Below are 23,259 nucleotides of genomic sequence, written 5' to 3'. Positions count from 1 at the left end.
TCTCAGCCCCCTACTATACTCCTTATACACCTAATGACTGTGTGGCCAAATTCCCCTTCAATTCGATTTTCAGGTTTCCTAACAACACCACTGTAGTGGGCCAGATCTCAAACAATGACGAGACAGAGTACCAGAATGAGATATAGAATCTGGTGAACTGGTATGGCAACAATAATGTCTCTGTCAATGTCAACAAAACAAAGGAGATTGTCATCAGCTTCAAGAAGCATAAAAGAAAACATGCCCCTGTCTACATCAATAGGGGCGGAGTAGAAAGGCTTGGGACCTTCAACATTTTAGGTGTCCAGATCACCAACTACCTGTCCTGGTCCCCCCCCATGCCGACACTATAGTTAAGAAAGCCCACCAACGGCTCTACTTTCTCAGAAGACTAAGGAAATTTGGTATGTCAGCTACGATTCTCACCAACTTTTTACAGATGCACCATAGAAAGCATTCTTTCTGGTGGTGTCACAGGTTGGTATGGCTCCTGCTCTGCCCAAGCCCGCAAGGAGCTGCAAAAGGTCATGAATGTAGCCCAATCCATCATGCAAACCATCCTCCTATCCATTGACTCTGTCTACACTTCCTGCTGCATCAGCAAAACAGTCAGCATAATTAAGGATCCCACGCACTCCGAACGTTCTCTCTTCCAACTTCTTTCTTCGGGAAACAGATACAAATGTCTGAGGACACGTACTAACCAATTCAAGAACAGCTTCTTCCCTGCTGCTGCCAGACTTTTGATTGGACTTACTTTGCATTCAGTTGATCTTTCTCTACACCCTCACTATGACTGTAATACTACATTCTGCACTGTCTTGTTTCCTTCTATGAATGGTATGTTTTGTCTATATAGTGTGCAAGAAACAGTACTTTTCATTGTATGTTAATACATGTGATAATAATAAATCAAATCAAAGTGGAACATCCATCTGTCACAGGAATGAAGTCTCACCATGGAAAGCTGCTGGCCAATTAGATTGGCTGGCAGTCCACCAGGCACACTGTAGTAATGGCCAGAATGGACACTGTAGCCTCATGCCTGGGACAAAGTGCCAGGACAGGGCTGAAGAGCAGGATGGGTGGACGACTGTTAGGCGGAAAAAGAGGAAGAAGAATAGTCATGGTCCCCCGGCCTCCCCAGTGGCCCCCCAAGATTCACTGAGAGGGGTACAAAAGGATAGGCAGGAGGGACAGAATGACTTAGAGGGACAGAAGGGGGCTGGCAAGGTGATAGTGGTAGGGGATGGGAGGGTCCAAGGCATTGACAGGAGGTTCTGTGGGCAGAGGTGTGACCCCAGGATGGTGGTCTGCCTCCCTGGAGCCGGGGTACAGGACGTAACAAAGGGTAGAGGGAATTTTGAAAGGGGAGGGGACCCAGGCAGAGGTAATAATACATGTAGGGGAGAGGGATGTAGGAAGGAGGAATAGGGTAGATGTCCGTAGGCAATTAGGGAGTTGGGGTCCAAACTGAGGAGTAGGACCTCCAGGGTGGCATTCTCTGGGTTGCTGCCTAGTACCAGCAGGGCTAGGAATGATGAGATTATGCAGCTGAATGCATGGTTGAGGGATTGGTGTAGGGTAGAGGGCTTTTGTGGACCACTGGGAGATATTTATGAGAGAATGGCAACTGTATAGGAGGGGTGGGGAGAATTTGAATGGGAGGGGAACTAGTGTCTTAGCAGGGAGATTAGCTGGTGTGTTTAGGAATGGTTTAAACTAATAGGGTGGGGGGGGTGGGGATGTGGCTGATAGCTCATTAGACACTGGGGCCGGGAGAGAGTTGGGTGAAAGGAAACTTATCAGGGAGAAGGAGGTTCCGAGGGACGCTGGTGGGTTGAACTGTGTCTGTTTCAATGCTAGGAGTGTGACAGGAAAAACGGATGAGCTTAGGGCCTTGATGTTTGTGAGGAAGTTAGATGTGGTGGCAGTAACGGAGATGTGGTTACGTGAAGGGCAGGACTGGCAGCTGAATGTTCCTGGGTATAAGTGTTTTAGGTGTGACAGAGGAGGGTTAAAGAGAGGTGGAGGGGTGGCACTGTTAGTAAAGGAGAACATCACAGTAGTGCAGAGGGAGGACAATATGGAGGAGTTAGGGATTGAGTCGCTGTGGGTGGAGTTGAGGAATAAGAAGGGAGAGATTACGATGCTAGGGGTATACTATAGGCCACCCAACAGCCCGAGGTCAGTGGAGGAAGGCATTTGCAGGGGCATTTTGGATAGGTGCAGGAAGAATAGGGTGGTTGTAGTGGGTGACTTTAATCTTCCTGGAGTGGATTGGAGGGGGCCTAGAGCTGGGGGTACGGAGGGAGAGGAGTTTGTAAAATGTGTTTTGGAAGGGTCCCTAGAGCAGTACGTAACTAGCCCGACTAGGGAAGGGGCTATACTGGATTTAGTGTTGGGTAATGAGCCGGGGCAGGTGGTTGAGGTTGAGGTAGGCGAACATGTGGCTAACAGTGACCACAAGTCCGTCTACTTTAGGATAAAAATGGAAAGGGATGAGTGCCATCCGAATGGAAGGGTGCTGAACTGGGGGAAGGCGCGCTATAGCTGGATTAGGAGGGAGCTGAAGGACACTGATTGGGAGGGACTGTTAGCTGGCAAGTCCACGGTTGGCAAGTGGGAGGCTTTTAAGGGCAAACTGAAAATGTTGCAGGAAAGGCATGTTCCGGTTAAGCGGAAGGATGGGAAAGGTAGGATTAGAGAGCCGTGGATTACAGGGGGTATTGAGGACTTGATTAGGAAGAAGAGGGAGGCGTATGTTAGGTCGAAACAACTGGGTACGGAGAGTGCGCTGCAGGAATATAGAGAGAGTAGGAAGGAGCTAAAAAGGGGAGTTAGAAGGGCGAAGAGAGGGCATGAAATGGCTTTGGCTGATAGGATTAAGGAAAATCCAAAGGCATTTTATTCCTATATTAGGAGCAAGAGAGTGGTTAGAGGGAAAATTGGTCCTCTTAGGGACAAGGGAGGGGAGTTATGTATTGAGTCGGAGGGAATGGGGGAGATCCTGAATGAATACTTTGTGTCGGTATTCACGAAGGAGAGGGGTTCAGTGTCGTGCAGCATCTTGGAGGGAGCTGTAGATCAGTGGCAAGAAATATCCATTACGAGGGAGGAAGTGCTAAGGCTTTTAGGTAGCGTAAAGACGGATAAGGCTCCGAGGCCTGATGGTATTTATCCCAGGCTGCTTAGGGAGGTGAAAGATGAAATTGCTGGGCCTCTGGCGCAGATCTTTGTCTCTTCTTTGGACACAGGTGAGGTCCCAGAAGACTGGAGGGTAGCTAATGTTGTACCGCTGTTTAAAAAAGGTAGTAGGGATAACCCTGGAAATTATAGACCGGTGAGTTTGACATTGGTGGTAGGAAAATTAATGGAAAAAATACTTAGGGGTAGGATGTATGAGCATTTGGAGTGTTGCGATCTGATTAGGGATACGCAACATGGCTTTGTTAGGGGGAGGTCTTGCCTTACGAATCTGGTACAATTCTTTGAGGAGGTGACAAAAACGGTTGACGATGGGAGAGCTGTTGATGTCATCTATATGGATTTCAGTAAGGCGTTTGACAAAGTCCCTCATGGTAGGCTGGTAGAAAAGGTTAAGGCACATGGGATACAAGGACAGGCAGCTAGGTGGATTGAGAACTGGCTGGGCAATAGGAGACAGAGGGTAGTTGTTGAGGGGACCTTTTCGGGCTGGAGGCCAGTGACCAGTGGTGTGCCGCAGGGCTCAGTACTGGGACCTCTCTTTGTAGTATACATAAACGACTTGGAAGAGAGCGTACGTGGTGTGATCAGCAAGTTTGCAGATGACACCAAGATGGCAGGATTGGCGGATACTGAGGTGGAATGTCAGGTGATACAGCAGGATATAGATAGGTTGGTACATTGGGCAGATAGGTGGCAGATGGAATTTAATCCTGACAAATGTGAGGTGATGCATTTTGGAAGGAATAATGCAGAGAGGAACTACGTGATAAAAGGTAGACCGATTAGGAGTATAGAAATACAGAGGGATTTGGGAGTGCAGGTTCACAAGTCTATGAAGGTTGCGACACAAGTAGAGAAGGTTGTGAGGAAAGCTTATGGAATGCTAGCCTTTATAGGAAGGGGTATAGAGTATAGGAGCTGCCGTCTAATGCTTCAGTTGTACAGAACGTTGGTTAGGCCGCATTTGGAGTACTGCGTCCAGTTCTGGTCACCTTACTACTGGAAGAATATGGAGACTCTGGAGAGGGTGCAGAGGAGGTTTACCAGGATGTTGCCTGGCATGGAAGGACTGAGTTATGAGGAAAGGTTGGAGAAACTGGGACTTTTCTCCTTGGAAAGACGGAGATTAAGGGGAGACATGATAGAGGTATATAAGATACTGAAGGGAATAGATAGAGTCAATAGTGATAAGCTGCTCCCTAGATTGGGTACAATTACGAGAGGTCATGATCTAAGGGTGAGGGGGGGAGAACTATAATTTGGATATGAGAGGAAGGTTCTTCACGCAGAGGGTCGTGGGGGTATGGAACGCACTACCGAGTAGGGTGGTTGAGGCAGGCACGTTGGACTTGTTTAAGGTTTACTTAGATAGACACATGAGCGAAACAAGGATGGAGGGTTATAGTAGGGGGTATTAAATAGGGTCAGAGCCTCAGGAGACACCGGAAATGCAGACTTACATGTTAACGTTTTTGTCTTTTTATTCCGCAGGTGGCGGTCCACCTTGTTGTCAAACAAGGGGCATGCACACGGTGGGTCGTGCGTGGGCTGCTCTTGGAGGTTCCGGGAGTGGCCTCGTACTTCGTGTCGGTGTGTGTGCTTGATCCTGGACCGGTACACGGGCGCCGCAACAGCTCAATGACTAGCACTGAGTCACATAGATTTGGGCCTGTGTCTGAGGGAGTTTGAGCATTCTCCCTGTGGTTGCGTGGGTTTCCTCCGGGCGCTCCGGTTTCCTCCCACACCCCGAAGATGTGATCTTAGGCTGATTGGTATACCAAATTGACAATATTCTCCCCTGAATCTGGCTAAGTTAGGGGGTGCACTCGCATACACGCAGGGCAGGGTAGGTGTAGGAGGATGCGGCGGTGCGGGCTCGTTGGGCCGAAGGGCCTGTTTCCCATGCTGGGTTGTTCTTTGTTCTTTTTGTTCTTTGTTGACATGGAGGCCAGGTACATGGTAGGGAAGCCGGTAGGAGACATCTGGGGTGAGGGAAATCACTTGGGGTGGGTTGGTGATTGGGGTCTGAGGGATATGTCCATAGAAGGTGTGGGTAGGGCAAGGGGAGAGATAGTGAGAAAGGTTTGGCATCTGGAGGCGTTTGTCAGAGGGTGCTCACTATCAAAAGGGGGCTTCTGACCCATTTTTCTGCCCAAAATGTAGGTTTCTAAATGTTTCTATTCCCTCATAATTGAATCTGTCATCTGCCTGCCAACCTAAAAATTGAGGACAAGGTGGGGGGACACCACCCCATACCGCCCCACCCCACCATCTCTCGAGGCCCTGTCTACCCCACTGTAAAACTACTTTTTGCATGGTGGGCTGGAGAATCCCACTGTGCAATTTCACGCTCCATCCCACATCAAAATCCATTCAGTTTGTGTATCAGTTTTGGGGGGAGGGGGGAGGTAGTGAGTGTAAAATTCAGACCATAATTTATGACGATCAATTTACTTGTATATTTTTCTTACCGAATCTCTGTAATTATATTTGAAATCCTAAAATTTCTTAATACTGCTTTCATGTGTTCGGCATTAAGCCATTCTCCTACTGCCACAGGTTTGTCAAAATGTTTACTCATTGTTGTCAATATCTGAAAATGTAACAGGAAAACAGCTTATAAAGTAGTAATTCTTGAAAGAGACATTTAAACCCAGAACCTTCGATCTTTGGGGGAAGGGTGCACCTGGCAACTCTGCAGAAGATGTGCTGGATCCCCTCCCAACAACCTCTGGAAGACCCCATCCCACGTAAGGATTGCATAGGAATTTTCTGGGTAGTTCATATGGCCAAATTTAAATTGCAGACTTCGGTTTCAGTTCCCTTCGCATAATTATTATGCTAGCTAATAGTTACCCTGGAAAAGTTAGAAGAACTAAAACCACTTCTAATTCCTGAGTAACTCTATTACTGACCCATGACCTCTCGCTGGATGCCTGACCACCTCATCCATCCTCACAACTAACCCACAATCCCTGACTAACCCCACCATGTCCCCCAACACTCAGACTACCTTCCTGACCCACCGACTAATCCACCACTCCCAGACAACCCTCCCCACTCTGTGACCATTCCCCCACTCACTGATTCCTCACCCCAGCTCCTTGTCTAACTTTCTGAATTTTTCCTGATGTTAATTACACCCAGGATTGAACAATTCCCTGCTCTTTGATTGAAATATTAATTGATTTAATTAAATCCCCTATTATTTCTCTGACAACTTCTTCCCCCCCCCCCAACTATCCCTCCACTCCCTGACTGCTCCACAACTACCCACAAGACCCCTGAATAATCCCCTACCCTACCATCATGACCCTCTGCACCCCCAACTATACATCCAGCCTGACAATTCTACTGAACCACATCCCCCCCCACCAACTACCTCTCAAACACCTTCCAAACCCTAAGTCACCACCGGGCAATACCCCACAGCTACCAAGCCCCACCTTACCTTCTTACCTTGCACACTTATCTTCTCCCTGGCTTTTCAAAGTGGCAGGGACCTTCAAACTTACCTGCTTTATGGAAGCTAATTCTGAAAAAATGGGATATGGCTTCACTTCCCCTGATGCTGCACTAGACTGAAGGCCTTGGTTGCATCCTACAATAATTTTTTTACCTGAAAGGTCAAGTAAGAAACGTGAAGCTCCATTCCAGTGCTAAGTAAAAAAGAGTAGAGTGGGAATCTGACTGTGGTTGGTTGCCTGGGAAGAAGTGGCCCATTAAAAATGAGCAGAAAACATGCATCATGTGGTCATGGTTTGAACTTTATTCATTCCTTAGAAAAGTATTTATAAACAAATTTATCAAACATACAATTAAAGCACTGATCTGAGTTTTTCAGTTTCTAGATCAGGGAGTTAATCTGAATTTACATGGTCAGCTGAATCGTGATCCTGGCGTTTGGCGTGGGTTATATTCAGAAAAACAGTGGACATACGTTTTTTCCTGTATTAAATGCATGACACTGATGTAATTTTTACCAATTTCTGGGCAAGAGATGCTATACCTAATCTGTGCAGGCAGTATCACTGCCATCATAGCACGCAAGACTTTATTGCTAGCTGCCCTTACAGCTCTACTGCTATACTTGCCACATTCCTGTGGCTGCTGTTTCTGGCTCAGCAGGAGAGGTGTGCCCATACCTACTCCACCCTACGCTACACTCTGTCCCAACTACCTAAACTCTGGGTGGCACGGTAGCACAGTGGTTAGCACTGCTGCTTCACAGCACTAGGAACCTGGATTCAAGTCCCGGTTTGGGTCACTGGCTGTGTGAAGTTTGAACGTTTTCTCCGTGTCTGTGTGGGTTTGCTCTGGGTGCTCTAGTCTCTTCCCACATTCTGAAAGACATGCTGGTTAGGTGCATTGACCTGAATAGGTGCTGGATTGTGGCAACTAGGGGAATTTCACAGTAACTTCATTGCAATGTTAATGTAAGCCTTATTTGTTGCTAATAAATAAACTTTAACTTTTTTAACTTTAACCCCAATCTTCTGATCTGTACCTCTATTTTCCTTCAGGCCTTACTAGCCTCACAACCTCTTGCACCCACCCCACAGCAAGCCTACCTTCCCCCTCTCTGGGAATCCATGTACATTCCATTATATTAATACTTATCTTCATTTGATTTTTCCTCAGCAAGTTGTTCTTTTTCAAATCTTTGCTTTTTCTCACTTCATGTTAAATGCTATGCCAAATTTTATCTTAAGAACATAAGAAATAGGAGCAGGAGTAGGCCATCGAGCCCCTCCAGCCTGTCCCGCCATTCAGTAAGATCATGGCTGATCTGAAGTGGATCAGTTCCACTTTCCCACTTTCTCCCCATAACCCTTAATTCCCTTGCCTACCAAAAACCTATCTACCCGTGTCTTAAATATATTTAGTGAGGTAGCCTCCACCACTTCAACGGGCAGAGAATTCCAGAGATTCACCACCTTTTGAGTGAAGAAGTTCCTCCTCAACTCCGTTCTAAACTGCGCCCCCCCCCGCCCCCACTTATCTTGAAGCTGTGCCCTCTAGTCCTGCTGTCCTTTCTAAGCAGGAAGAATCTCTCTACCTCTACCCTACCCATCCCTTTCATTATTTTATATGTCTCTATAAGATTTCCCCTCATCCTTCTAAACTCCAACAAGCACAGACCCAGTCTATTTAGTCTCTCTTCATAGTCCAACCCCCTCATCTCCGGTATCAGCCTGGTGAACCTCCTCTGCACTCCCTCCAAGGCCAAAATATCCTTGCGCATGTGCGGCGACCAAAACTGCACACAGTACTCCAGCTGCAGCCTCACCAGTGCCCTGTACAGTTGCAGCAAGACCTCCCTACTTTTATATTCTATCCCTCTCGCTATAAAGGCCAGCATCCCATTCGCCTTCCTGATCACCTGCTGCACCTGCAGACTGGGTTTTTACGACTCATGCACAAGGACCCCCAGGTCCCTCTGCACCGTAGCATGCTGCAGCTTTTCGCCCTTTAAATAGTAATCCCTCCTACTATTATTCCTGCCAAAGTGGATAACCTCACACTTGCTAACATTGTACTCCATCTGCCAGGTCCTCGCCCACTCGCTCAGGCTATCTAGATCCCTCTGCAGACTTTCCACACCCTCCGCACAATTTGCTTTTCCACTCATCTTTGTGTCATCAGCAAATTTCGACACCCTACACTCAGCCCCCTCCTCCAGATCATCTATATAAATGGTAAATAGCTGAGGCCCCAGCACCGATCCCTGCGCCACTCCACTAGTTACCAACCGCCAATCAGAATAACACCCATTGATACCAGTTCTCTGCCTCCTATTAGACAACCAATCCTCTATCCACGCTAACACCTTACCCCCAACTCCATGCCCCCTAACCGTCTGAAGCAACCTTTTGTGCGGAACCTTATCAAAAGCCTCCTGAAAATTGAGAAACACCACATCCACCGGTTCCCCTCTGTCTACCGCACTAGTCACATCCTCGTAGAAATCCAATAAATGTGTCAAACACGACTTCCCCTTAACGAATCCGTGCTGCGTCTGCTCTATCAAACAATTCTTCTCAAGGTGCCTCGCTATTTCTTCTTTGATGACGGATTCAAGCATTTTTCCAATAACAGACGTTAAACTAACCGGCCTATAATTCCCTGCCTTTTGCCTGCTACCTTTTTTAAACAGCGGCGTAACATTAGCCGTTTTCTAATCTTCCGGCACTTACCCGGAATCCAGCGAAGTTTGGTAAATAATCACTAAGGCGTCTACTATCACCTCTGCCATTTCCTTCAGAACCCTGGGATGCATTCCATCCAGTCCTGGGGACTTGTCCACCATCAGTCCCGCTAGTCGATCAAGCACTACCTCTCTAGTGACGGTAATCGCATTCAGGCCCTCAACTCCTACCATCCTTCTATCCTTAATATCCGGCAAACTATTTGCGTCCTCCTCTGTGAAGACCGAGGCAAAAAACTTATTTGAGGCCTCAGCCATTTCCTCATCTCCCACCACTAATTCCCCCCTCTCATCCTCTAAGGGTCCAACATTCACTCTAGCCAGCCTCCTCCTCTTTATATATTTATAAAAACTCTTACTGTCCATTTTTATATTTAGTGCTAGTTTAGCTTCATAGTCTATCCTTCCTTTCTTTATCAACTTCTTAGTCAATCTTTGTTGATTTTTAAACCTCTCCCAATCTTCTACTCACCCACTACTTTTAGCCACTCTAAACGCATCAGCTTTTAATTTAATACTCTCCTTTATTTCCTTCGATAACCACGGCTGATTATCCCTTCTCCTACATTCCTTCTTTACCATCGGAATAAATTTCTGCTGAGCACCGAAAATGATCTCCTTAAAGATCGTCCACTGTTCCTCAGCAGTCCTACTGACCAATCTGCGCCCCCAATCTACATTTGCCAATTTGTCTCTCATCCTATCGTACTCCCCTCTGTTCAAACAGAGGACACAGGTCCGGGACCCTACTTTCTCATCCTCCATCTGCATCAAAAACTCAACCATACAATGATTGCTCGTCCCAAGAGGATCCCTCACAACAAGATCCCTGATTCTACCTGCCTCGTTACATAACACCAGATCTAAGATAGCTCGCTCCCTCGTCGGTTCCGTCACACACTGTTCATCTTTCCGAACTTTTAATGGGGAAAAAATTTGAAATGTGCCCTTTGCCGTACAAACAAGTTGGACAAGCTGGCTGTAGTACTTTCCATATTTGATCATACAGCAAACAAATTTTCCACAAAGTGAATCTTTCACTGTGCTATGTTAAATGATGGCTAAACAAAACCTGTTTTAAAACATAAAAATAGTGTTTTTCAAGGTCTCTGTAAGTAAGCCCAGACAAGTTGAAAAAAAAATTAAGTTAACGTATTATCTTACTTGCTGAATTTCTGCAATTGTAGGTACAGGTGTGTCAATGTACCCCTGACAGTTGAACCAAGAGATGATAACTCGCAAACAATGATACAGAACACCCCAATCACTGTCATTTTTATGGTTCTGCATACAGTGATAAAAAGCATAGGATCCATGCAGTAGATAAAGCTGTAAAGTAAATAAAGCAAAATATTTGTAATTTCAAAAGAGCTTTATAAATATTTATAGATTTATATATAATTTTCTCCCAAAACTAAGGCCAACATAAGCAACATAGATTGCTTGTAATGATAAATAATTCTGTTATGGGGTTATTTTACTTTACCTAAATAGTATATAGTTTTGTCAATTTAGATATGTACCTTGAACTCTTCTGGGTCCAGAGGAGGGATATACTGATGCACATTTATCAAGTAATTAGTTGCTAGCTCATCACTTGGAAAACGAAAAGCCATGGGGCGGCGCAAGAAGGGCATATTGGTTAGACCAAGTTCTGTGTGCAGTTCCTGGACACATCAAAAAATGCATAAATTTTAATCATAAGATCCTTAGATCAACATGATTTGATAAAGTATACAAATAATTCTAGCCTAAACCACAATAAATTCCATAAGATACAAATTTCTGCATTATCGGGGTTCTCCTTATCATGATAAATAATAACAGCTAATAACAAAGCACAGCCATATATCTGGCAGTTACGAAGACTAAAACAACTTCCAATTCTGGAATTGGAACTGCATAACGGCATTATATAGACTGCAGTTCCACCCTATACTTTCCTAAGGAATGTTTTTTGCCCTCTAAATACCACAATAAACAGTGATCATTAAAGCGTAAAGCATAGATACATTTTAAATGGCAGGCAGTCATAAATCTTTGCAATGGACTGAAGTCTAAACCAAATTATCAGGAATTGGACCATAAGATTATTTCCACAGCAATGGTCCAGTAATCAAGGCTTTGATATGTTTTGCTCAGGAATGAAGAAATTTTCATAAAATTTGCAGGTAAAGCTTTTCTTAAAAGGACACATTACATTGATCAAAGATATGTTGGGTAGCCAATATTTATAGAATCATACAGTACAGAAGGCCATTCAGCCCATCGAGTCTGCACCGACCACAATCTCCATAGCCCCATGTATTTACCCTGCTGACATTAAGGGGCAATTTAACATGGCCACCAGTCAAGCTAACCCGCATATCTTTGGACTGTAGGAGGAAACCTGAGTACCTGGAGGAAACCCCCACAGACACAGGGAGAATGAACATAGAACATTACAGCGCAGTACAGGCCCTTTGGCCCTCGATGTTGCGCCGACCAGTGGAACCAATCTAATGACCCTCTAACGTAAACTATTCCAATGTTATCCATATGCCTATCCACTGACCATTTGAACACCCTTAAAGTTGGCGAGTCCACAACTGCTGCAGGCAGGGCATTCCATGCCCTTACTATCCTCTGAGTAAAGAAGCTACCTCCTCTGACATCCGCCCTATAATTACCACCCCTTAATTTAAAGCTATGTCCCCTCATGTTAGCCGTCACCATCCGAAGAAAAAGGCTCTCACTATCCACCCTATCTAACCCTCTGATCACCTTGTAAGCCTCAGTTAGGTCACCTCTCAACCTTCTTCTTTCTAACGAAAACAACCTCAAGTCTCTCAGCCTTTCCTCATAAGACCTTCCCACCATACCAGGCAACATCCTGGTAAACCTCCTCTGCACCCTTTCCAATGCCTCCACATCCTTCTTATAATGCGGCGACCAGAACTTTACATAATACTCCAAGTGCAGCGGCACCAGAGTTTTGTACAGTTGCAACATGACCTCACGGCTCCGAAATTCAATCCCCCTATCAATAACAGCTAACACACCATACGCCTTCTTAACAATCTTATTAACCTGGGGGCCAACTTTCAGGGATCTATGCACATGTACACCCAGATCTCTCTGCTCGTCGACACTACCAAGAGTGCTTCCATTAGCCCTATATTCTGTACTCCTGTTACTCTTACCAAAGTGAATCACCTCACACTTTTCTGCGTTAAACTCCATTTGCCACCTCTCAGCCCAGCTCTGCAGCTTATCTAAATCCCTCTGCAAACTGTAACATCCATCCTCACTGTCTACAATTCCTCTGACTTTGGTGTCGTCAGCAAATTTACTAACCCATCCTTCTACACCCTCATCTAGGTCATTTATAAAAATGACAAACAGCAATGGCCCCAAAACAGATTCCTGAGGTACACCATTTGTAACTGAACTCCAGGTTGAATATTTCCCATCAACCACCACCCTCTGTCTTCTATCAGCTAGCCAATGCCTGATCCAAACTGCTAAATCACCCTCAATCCTATGCATCTGCATTTTCTGCAGTAGCCTACCATGGGGAACCTTATCAAACGCTTTGCTAAAATCCATATGCACCATGTCAACTACCTTACCCTTATCCACCTCTTTGGTCACCTTTTCAAAAAACTCGATAAGGTTTGTGAGGCATGACCTACCCTTCACAAAACCATGTTGACTATCCCTAATCAATTTATTTCTCTCTAGATGATTATAAATCCTATCCCTTATAGTTCTTTCCAAAACTTTGCTGACAACATAAGTAAGGCTCACTGGTCTATAATTCCCAGGATGGTCTCTACTCCCCTTCTTGAACAAGGGGACATTTGCTATCCTCCAGTCATCCGACACTATACCTGTAGCCAATGACGACATGAAGCTCAAAGCCAAAGACTCTGCAAACTCCTCCCTAGCCCCCAGAGAATCCTAGGGTGAATCCTAGGGTAAATCCTGTCCGGCCCAGGGGACTTATCTATTTTCATACTCTCAAGAATTGCTAACACCTCCTCCTTAAGTACCTCAATCCTGTCTAGTATAAAAGACTGTATCTCAGTATTCTCCTTGACTACATTGACTTTTTCCTGCGTGAATACCAATGAAAAATATTCATTTAGTGCCTCTCCTATCTCTTCAGGCACCATGCACAACTTCCCACTACTGCCTCTGACTGGCCTAATCTTGCCCTAACCAATCTTTTATTCTTGACATACCTTTAGAAAGCTTTAGGGTTCTCCTTGATCCGCCAAATTCTTCTCATGTCCTCTTCTAGCTCTTCTTAACACTCTCTTTAGCTCCTTCCTGGCTAATTTATAACTCTCCAGTGCCCTAACTGAGCCTTCATGTCTCATTTTTACATAAACCTCCTTCTTCCTCTTCACTAGAGATTCAACTTCTTTAGTACACCACGGTTCCCTCGCTCGACCACTTCCTCCCTGCTTGACTTGTACATATTTATCAAGGACTTGCAGTAGCTGCTTCTTGAATAAGCTCCACATTTCAGTTGTTCCCAGTCCCTGCAGTTTCCTACTCTAACCTACGTATCCTAAATCTCGCCTAATAGCCTCATAATTACCTTTCCCCCAGCTATAACTTCTGCCCTTCGGTATATGCCTATCCCTTTCCATCACTAAGGTAAACGTAACCGAATTATGGTCACTATCACTAAAGTGCTCACCTACCTCCAAGACTAACACCTGGTCTGGTTCATTACCCAGTACCAAATCCAATGTAGCTTCACCTCTTGTTGGCCTATCTACAGAGAGAGAGGGTGTAACTGTGTAATTGAGACCCTCATGTGATGTAATAGATATAGCCAAAGTGAATTGCTTTAAGTTTTTAAGTTTACTAAATTATGTAGGGATCGGACAGAGATTTGAATTCTGCCAAGTGGGAAAGGTGGCATTATATTGCATCTTAAAGTTGTGAGGAGAGATAACCATTTAGGCACATAGTAGATTTGATTTTGTACTTGCCTGTGTTGGTTACAAAGGCAGAGCTGTAGAAGTAATTAAACATATAGATTGCACATTAGAATGCTTTCAGTATTTCTTCGTGCATCTGTGCTCCAAGTGATGTTTTGTTTTATTGTACCAGAATTGTAAGAAGGTGCAAGGGTCTTGATTTAGTGAGGATATTTAATGGTGATAAAAATAAATCTTATTTTGGATTTTCTGAATCAGGCTTTAGTTAATTAAACTGCTGTACTTTGACCCACAATTAGTCTCAGAGGTATCTTTACCGACAAGGATTGGTGCTGAAACCTGGGATCTGTTTACGGGTCCAGTTGAATGGCCACAACTGGAGCTCCGGAACAGATTACCAAATTTAAGGGAGTGAATCAAAGTACAGTAGGTGCTCATCTGTGATGAAAAAGTGTGAGTGTGTGTGAGAGGTCTGAGCTGAGCACGTACAGACAAGGAGGCATCTGTCTTTACACCTAGCCCTAGACCAGTTGTTAAGAGGGGTAGCCCCCTACGCAAAGCTCAGGAGTTTGAAGTGGGTGTAAAGGCTAGAGAAGGATGCCTGGGATGCGATGTTCAGACGTGAGTAAGAAAGAAAGCCGGCTTAATAGTGTGAGCTTAAAGGTGTAAGCTCACGAGTGTAAGCGGTGGTACGGAGGGGACTGATCACCCCTGATAGGTATCACCGGACTGTGATAAGAGCGACCTAGGGGTGGGATCCATTTCACCCACTAGATCAACAATGGAAATGATTGAAAAAAAAAGGACAGAACTAAGAAAATTGGAATTCTCTTAGTTTGAATTAATTGAACAGGTTTAAACCAGATTAATTGAACACATCTCAGTCTTGGGTAAAAAAATATTGGGCTGACGACAAGGAGAAAATTAAAACGTCAGAATCACAGATTAGAGAGTTAGAAAAGAGAAACCAAACAAAGAAAATAGCAGTATTGTTAATACATCAGTTAGCTGGACTAATTGAACAAGTAGTCACTTCCACTAAGAAGTGGAGTGGGGATAAAAAAGATTAAGGAATTAGAATTCAGAGTAAGGGAACTGGAGAAACAAAACCAAGTGTTAGAAGACTACTGCAGAGGGACATCACCTCCCTACCCCGGCAGTATGACCATGAAACTCACAGCGCCTGGGGGTGACTTTAATACTGAGGAGAAGGTCTTTAACCTTGCTCCGGTAACGAGGAGAGGAACAGTGAATAATCCATTGACCAATTTAAATACTTCACACCAGGGAAAGACATCAGATCCTAGTGTCACTGGGAAAACTCCAGCCCTGGAGTTCAAAGGCCAAATTTTGGTATTATCATTGTCCCAGGAAGTATTTATAGTATTAGATATAGCTTTGAACTTGAACTCACAGGATAAGTTTTTCTTTATAGTAGACGATAAGCACAGGTGTTATATTTGGGACATTTAATATTCCAAAGGATCAAGGAGATGCCCGTGGACAGGCTAGCCAATGAAATAGCAAAAGAAGCAACCCTAAACCCACAACCAATTAGGATGCAGGCCCTTATTTCCCTAATGTCCCGTGGATTGAATCCAATCTTTATAGAAAAGGATAAAAAAAAGAGGAGCTGACTGAGATGAGACAGAGAAACAGAAGGCAAAGATAATGGTAGCGGCCGTAGATGAGATTGTGAGGAAGAGGGTGGAACCAATAACTGAGGGAAAGACACGAGGATATCAGTATGTTGAAAGGAAGGAACGAGGAAGTAGAAAAGGTGGGGCACTAAAAGGTGGGGTAACATAAAGAACCCAACAAAAGGGGTGTTATCACTGTGGAATGGTTGGACATTTTAGAAGACAGTGCCCTGAATTACAAAAAGAGAGGGTAGTCCCTCTCATGAGTATGGATGAAGACTAGGGAGGTCAGGGGTTCCTACCCCCGGGGATCCACCGGGAATCCTTGATAAATCTGCAGGTGGGTCCCCAACAAGATGATGCGGTGTTTCTGGTGGATACGGGGGCCACTAGATCCTCTCTGAATTTTATACCGAGAGGAATAAAGTTAATCGATAAGAAATTAATGGTATCGGGGTAAAAGGGGAAGGTTTTACAGTCCCCATGTTTGAACCGATTATGCTTAAATACCAGACTGAGCGGATAGAGGGTCAACTCTTATACATACCAGAAGTTGGCAGTAATTTATTAGGCAGAGACTTAATAATTAAATTGGGTTTGGCAATTGGAGTAGAAAAGAACCAATTAACAGTAACCATGGCAGTATTAACAGACGGACAGGAACAGCAAATAGACCCGATAGTCTGGGCAGGGGAAGGAAACCGAGGGGGATTAGACGCTCCTCCTCTGCAAATAAATTTAAAAAAAGGAGAGACGGTGTGTGTTAAGCAATACCCTATACCTTTGCAAGGAAAAAAAGGATTACAGCCAGTAATTGAAGGATTGGTTAGAGATGGACTGTTAGAACCCTGCATGTCCCCTTATAATACCCCTATATTGCCTGTAAAGAAGCCTGAGGGAACGTACCGCCTGGTACAGGACCTAAGGGCCCTGAACCAGATAGTGACGATGCGACACCCCGTTGTCCCTAATCCTTATATTTTATTAAGCAAGATTCCTCCTGATCACGGATGGTTCAGTGTAGTGGACCTAAAAGATGCATTTTGGACATGCCCACTGGTGGAAGAAAGTCGAGACTTATTTGCTTTTGAGTGGGAAAATCCTATCACAGGACGGAAACAGCAGTTCAGGTGGACAGTGCTCCCACAGGGGTTCACAGAGTCCCCAAATCTTTTCGGTCAAGTCTTAGAGCAGGTGTTAGAAAGATTTAAAAAGCCTGATGAAATCACGTTACTACAATATGTAGATGACCTACTAGTAACAGGAGGAGGAAAGGAAAAGGTAATAGAAGCCACAAATAGCTTATTGAATTATCTGGGACAACAGGGATTCAGGGTGTCAAAGAAAAAGCTGCAGTACGTAGAGAAGGAAGTTAAATACCTTGGACACCTAATCAGTGAGGGAAGGAGAAGAATAGATCCAGAAAGAATACAAGGAATCCTAGATCTAAATATACTATGGACTAAAAAGGAACTTAGGAGGTTCTTGGGATTAGTAGGATACTGTAGATTGTGGATCAAAGGGTACGCACAGAAAACTAAACAACTATATTTGAAACTGTTAGAAGAAGAACCTAATGTTTTAAAGTGGACAGAGGATCTAAGCTGATAATAGAAACGAAACTCCCTTGGACTAAGTGCTTACCAAAAGCACTTTTGCGTATTTGTACAGCTCCTCGAAAGGATTTGGGTTTATCCCCCTATGAAATGCTATTTGGACTACCTTATATGGGGGCAGTCGGGGAGTTACCGGTTCCTGAAATGAATGATCAATTTGTAAAGAAATATATACTGGGCCTGTCCTCCTCGATATCTTCCCTTAGGAAACAAGGATTATTGTCGCAGACTCCAGCCCTCGACTTCACGGTACATACAATTCAACCAGGAGATTGGGTCCTGGTAAAGTCATGGAAAGAAACTAAGCTGCAACCGGAATGGGAGGAACCATATCAAGCACTCCTAACAACTGAGACAGTAATCAGGACTGCTGAAAAGGGGTGGACACATCATACTATAATCAAGGGACTGGTAAAACCTCCAGATAATTCCAACACGTGGATGGTCAAACTGACTGAAGAACCTTTGAAGCTGAAATTTAAAAGACGCTAAATAATCAATTTTTAGTTGCGGCGTGAGCGCGGGAAAGGAACTGTTTTGAATTAAGTTCTCTCCTAAAAGGTAACGAGAAAGGGATAGAATGGAAGGGGTAACCTGGATAATGCTTTCCTTCCTCTTGTCCAAGAGAGTACTTACAAGTATGGGATATAATTCAGATAAGTTAGAAGAGGACAAGGGAAACACTATGAGCTCAGTTACGGTTCTGGATCTCACTACAACACAGGTAGTAGAGACAGACCTGTGTTCTTTGGTAATATGTGGGGATCTGGTGAGCCAGCGAAAATATTCGGTAGAATCCTTACAATTTTATGCCGACGGAAAGTATCCTTGGGGTAAACTCCCTTCCATAATATCCCTTCATCAGAAACATATGCAGCCAAGATCAGAATGCCTAGATAAGGAATACAATCTTATAGGGACCAAATGGACTGAAAAAAAAATAAGCGGTCCAGTCTTAGATCCTAAGAACCTCTCCCGGTACTCCATAGCTGGTGGGCCCTTCTTTACAGGTAACTGGACCAGGGACCAACAATTGCACCAGGCAGTATTTGGAATTAGGGTAAAGGAGGGAGGAAAAGATAGCAAATTGAAATGTTGTTTCCGAATCTATGTAGATAAAAATTTGAAAACACCTGACTAGAATGATAAGGTTCCCCAAAACGACCCAAGGGCAGTAAGAGTGGTCGAAGTAAACAACCTAAAACAAATCCTTGAAATAGAGACTGGGTATGAGGAGACTAATGCCTGGGTAGAATGGGTCAAATACACTGTAAAAAGCTTAAATAAAAGCAATTGCTATGCCTGTGCGTCTGGGAAGCCAGTGGCCCAAATAGTACCCTTCCCTCTGGGATGGAAACGCGACAGAAGAGGTATGGAGTGCATGTTAGCCCTGTATCAAGAAAAGGAAGCATGGGGCAACCCGAACTGCACATCCCTATCCCTGATGTTCCCTCCTGTGGAAGCAAAGAACTTAAAAACTCCCCCTCAGTTTCTCACTGCCGTTGTGAATCACACTTCATGTGTGAACCGACAAAGGGCAGAGTTAACTCATAATATGGGGGAGTTAGAATCATGCTCAGAGGTCAGGAGCATTACAGAGAACGGAATGGGAGGGAACTATTCATCATTGAAAATCCCCAGAGCAGATATATGGTGGTATTGTGGAGGAAGGGTACTGAGGCCAACTCTACCCCCTCAGTGGAAAGGTACATGTGCAATTGTCCAATTGGCTATACCATTTACCCTGGCATTTGAAAAATCAAAAGGATCAGGAAAAACAAGAGATCAGTGATAGGAATTTCTTTTGATGAAAAGATATATCTAGATCCCATAGGAGTGCCTCGGGGAGTTCCAGATGAATTTAAAGCTCGAAATCAGATTACAGCTGGGTTTGAATCCTTGTTTTGGTGGGTAACAATAAATAAGAACGTAGATTGGATAAATTATATAAGATTGGGACGAGCAAGTGAATAGTATGTTCGCCAAACTGGAACAACCTACTCGCGCATATCTGGACTAAACCTGGAAAAAGGGATGCTAGTGAAAAATTACAGACAGTAAAAAGAAAAGGGGGGATTGTGAGAAGTAGTGTAATTTTTAAGGCTGCAAGAGCTAACAGTACAATCAGCAGTGATGGACGAGTTCAGCAGCATACAGAAAGGGGGAGGCACGTGACAGACAGTTAACTAGGTTACACGAAACAGATAACCGCAGTGATGAGATTAAGCGCAAAATGGGAGTTGAGAGAGTGTTAATTGAAGGAATGACACAATACAAGCCATTTACAGTGTTTAAAGTTAACAAGGTTAACAGCCAAATAAGGGGGAATAACACAATACAAGCCATCACAATGTTTGAAAAACAGTATAAAATGTGCTGCAAATCTATGTAAGGTGTGCCTATTTTGACTAGACACCCGGTCTTGCAAGAACGACAAATAAAATCTTGCTCCTTCAGAACTTGACTTGACTAAATTGTTTAACTGTGAGCTGTGTTTCTCACACTATCACTAAAGTGCTCACCTACCTCCAAGACTAACACCTGGTCTGGTTCATTACCCAGTACCAAATCCAATGTAGCTTCACCTCTTGTTGGCCTATCTACATACTATGTTAGGAAACCTTCCTGCACACATTGGACAAAAACTGACCCCTCTAACGTGCTTGAGCTATAGCTTTTCCAATCGATATTTGTAAAGTTAAAGTCCCCCATAACAACTACCCTGTTATTCTCGCACCTATCCAGGATTATCTTTGCAATCCTTTCCTCTACATCTCTGGAACTTTTTGGAGGTCTATAAAAAACTCCCAGCAGGGTGACGTCTCCTTTCTTGTTTCTAATCTCAGCCCATACGACCTCAATAGACAGGTTTACATCAAACGTCCTTTCTGCCACCATAATATAGTCCTTGACTAACAATGCCACGCCTCCCCCTCTTCTACCACCTTCTCTGCTCTGACTGAAACATCTGAACCCCAGAACCTGCAACAACCATTCCTGTCCCGGCTCTATCCATGTCTCTGAAATGGCCACAACATCGAAGTCCCAGGCACCAATCCAGGTTGCAAGTTCATCCACCTTATTGCATATGCTCCTCGCATTAAAGTATACACACTTCAACCCACCCTCCCGCCTGCCAATACTCTGCTGCGGCCTAGAAACCTTATCCATGATCTCCCTATTCTCACCCTCCTGTACATTGGAGCTACAATTCAGGTTGCCATCCCCCCTCTGAATCAGTTTAAACCCCCCTGAATAGCATTGGCAAATTTTCCCCCCCAAGATATTAGTACCCCTCTGGTTCAGGTGCAGACCATCCCTTTTGTAGAGGGTACATATGTGCAAACTCCACACAGTCAGTGACCCAAGCTGGGAATTTAGGAGCCTCTCAAGTACTTGGATGGTTTGACTAGAGTTTAATCCATGCAGTGTCAGCATTGAAGACTCTCTGCCATCTAGTAAGGATTGTCCTACTCATTGGGCATCCAAGAAAGAACATGCCCACTTTATTAGGAACAAGAGTAGGCCTTCCAGCTCCTCAAGCCAGCTCCACCTGTTCAATTAGATCTTAGCTAATAAGTACTCCTAAATCCAATTATATACCTTGATATGTTGATTGATTAGAATCATATCAGCCCGTCTTGAATATTCAATTATCCCAACATTCACTGCTCTTTTGGGGAAAAAGTTCCAGTTTTCTACCATCCTTTATGTGGAAACTTTAATATTAAGACCACACAGCATATCAGAATGTTAGAGCATACATAGAATGACTATTGGGGGTAAGCAGGAATGTGGGATTGAGTTATAATCAGATCAGCCAAGATTTTATTGACTAGCAAAATAGGCTTGATGGGCTGAGTGGCCTACTCCTGCTCCTAATGCTTTTAGTCATATGTTTGTTTAGAAGGAGGGTTAGTCCATGTGGCCTTTCAAACCTTCTCCATCATTCTATATGATCATGCCAGATCTTCTGCCTCAATTCCATCTTCCCGTACTCCTTAGATACTGAAGTAATCCATGTCCTTATGCAGCAAGAACAGTCAGGCTTGGGCTGATAAGTGGGAAGTAACATTCAGCCACATAAATGCCAGGCAATAACCTTCTCCAATAAGTGAGAATCCAATTATCTCCCCTTAACATTCAATAGCATAACCATCACTCAATCTCCCACGAGCAACATCCTGGGGGTTACTATTGACCTGAAACACAAGTGGGCCAGCTGTATAAATTTTGTGGCTACAAGAGCAGGTCAGAAGTTAGGAATTCTGCAGTGACTAACTCCCATCCTGGTTCCCCAAAGGCCTGTCCACAATCTACAAAACAAAGTTCCAGATTTCTGTTACCCTTTATGTAAAAATTATCATTATAAGATTATGCAGCATGTAAGAATGTTAGAACGTACAGAGAAAGGTTATCAAGGGTAAGCAGGAATGTGGGAATGAGGTTACAATCAGATCAGTCATGATTTTATTGGGTGGAGCGCAGGCTTGAGGGGCTGAGTGGCTCATTCATGGAATACGTTACACTTGCCTGGATGAGCAACAAGATTCAATAAGTTGGACACCATTCAGGACAAAGCAGTCCATTTGATTTTATATGGCATCAACCACATTCAACATTCACTCCTGGTACCATTGATGCACAGTCGCAGCAGTGTGTACAAAATAGAAGATGCACTGCAGCAATTCACCAAGACTTCTTTGATATAACCGCAACTTCTCCCACTTAGAAGGACAAGGGTAGTTGATGCATAGGAACAGCATCTCCCCCAAGTTCCCCTCCAAGCCACACACCAACGTGACTTGGAAATATATCACTGTTCCTTTACTGTTACTGAGTCAAAATTCTGGAACCCCCATCTCATCAGCTCTGTGGGTGTACCAGCACCACATTGACTGCAGCGGTTCAGGAAGACAACTCACCACCACCTTCTCAAGGACAATTAGGGTTGGGGAATGAATGATGGCTTAGCCTGAGATGCCCACATTCTGTGAAATTTTTTTTTAACAGTTCCCCATTTAAATTTAAATTCCTCTCAATATCTAAACATGCATTGATTTTGCCTTGGTTATGTTCAATATTGAGGAGGGAACTTTTTGGCTGAGCGCCAAATTCCTCTTTTTCATTTGCAGTGGCAGTGGGGTATGAATGGCCGGTAAGATTGTGCCCTGAGCCTCCATAGCCCTGTGGGATACAGACATAGAAAGATCAGCAAACCCCTAAATGAAGTAATTTCACCTCATTTTGGTTTTTGATAGCCAATCTCATATTCTGAGACTGTGATGCCAGTTCTAGACTCCCTAACAAGAAGACATATCTTCCATTATCTACACTGTTAAGCTGTTTAAGAATTTGCCATCTTACAATAATATTGACCGGGATTCTAGCACAGCAGGCCGCTAGACACTCACAGGGAACCTTTAGTGAAGTTCACAACCAGCGTTACGCTGGTTGCGAGTTTCCCAGGCTTGGAATGTAATCGGGAGTCGTTTCCTCCAGCAGTGTTTACAATTCTCTCCATTAATGGAGAACAAGTATTGTGATGCCCCCAGTGGAGGAAACAAAGGCATTGTGTGCCCCTAGAAAGATTGGGGATAAGGGAGTGCCCCTTGGGCAGTGCCCCCCTGGGACTGTCCAAGTGGCAA

At 44.3% G+C, this 23,259-nt stretch overlaps 1 protein-coding gene across 1 annotated transcript in view; it reads right to left on the bottom strand.

Moving 5' to 3' along the window:
* Positions 1 to 23,259, bottom strand: part of LOC145343554 (ufm1-specific protease 2-like) — a 65,796-nt gene that overhangs the window by 10,398 nt on the left and 32,139 nt on the right. The window contains exons 8-10 of the mRNA XM_080189801.1: positions 10,942 to 11,085; positions 10,583 to 10,747; positions 5,682 to 5,803 (exon numbers count right to left, since the gene is read on the bottom strand). Coding sequence (XP_080045927.1) covers positions 5,682 to 5,803; positions 10,583 to 10,747; positions 10,942 to 11,085 — 431 coding nt within the window. The remainder of the gene's footprint in view (positions 1 to 5,681; positions 5,804 to 10,582; positions 10,748 to 10,941; positions 11,086 to 23,259) is intronic.

The sequence above is a fragment of the Carcharhinus amblyrhynchos genome, chromosome 5 (genome assembly GCF_965287045.1).
Source record: "Carcharhinus amblyrhynchos chromosome 5, sCarAmb.v2.hapA, whole genome shotgun sequence".
NCBI classification, from domain to species: Eukaryota; Metazoa; Chordata; class Chondrichthyes; order Carcharhiniformes; family Carcharhinidae; genus Carcharhinus; species Carcharhinus amblyrhynchos.
The sequence above is the reverse complement of the archived record's forward strand: the minus strand, read 5'-3'. Positions and strand labels throughout refer to the sequence as shown.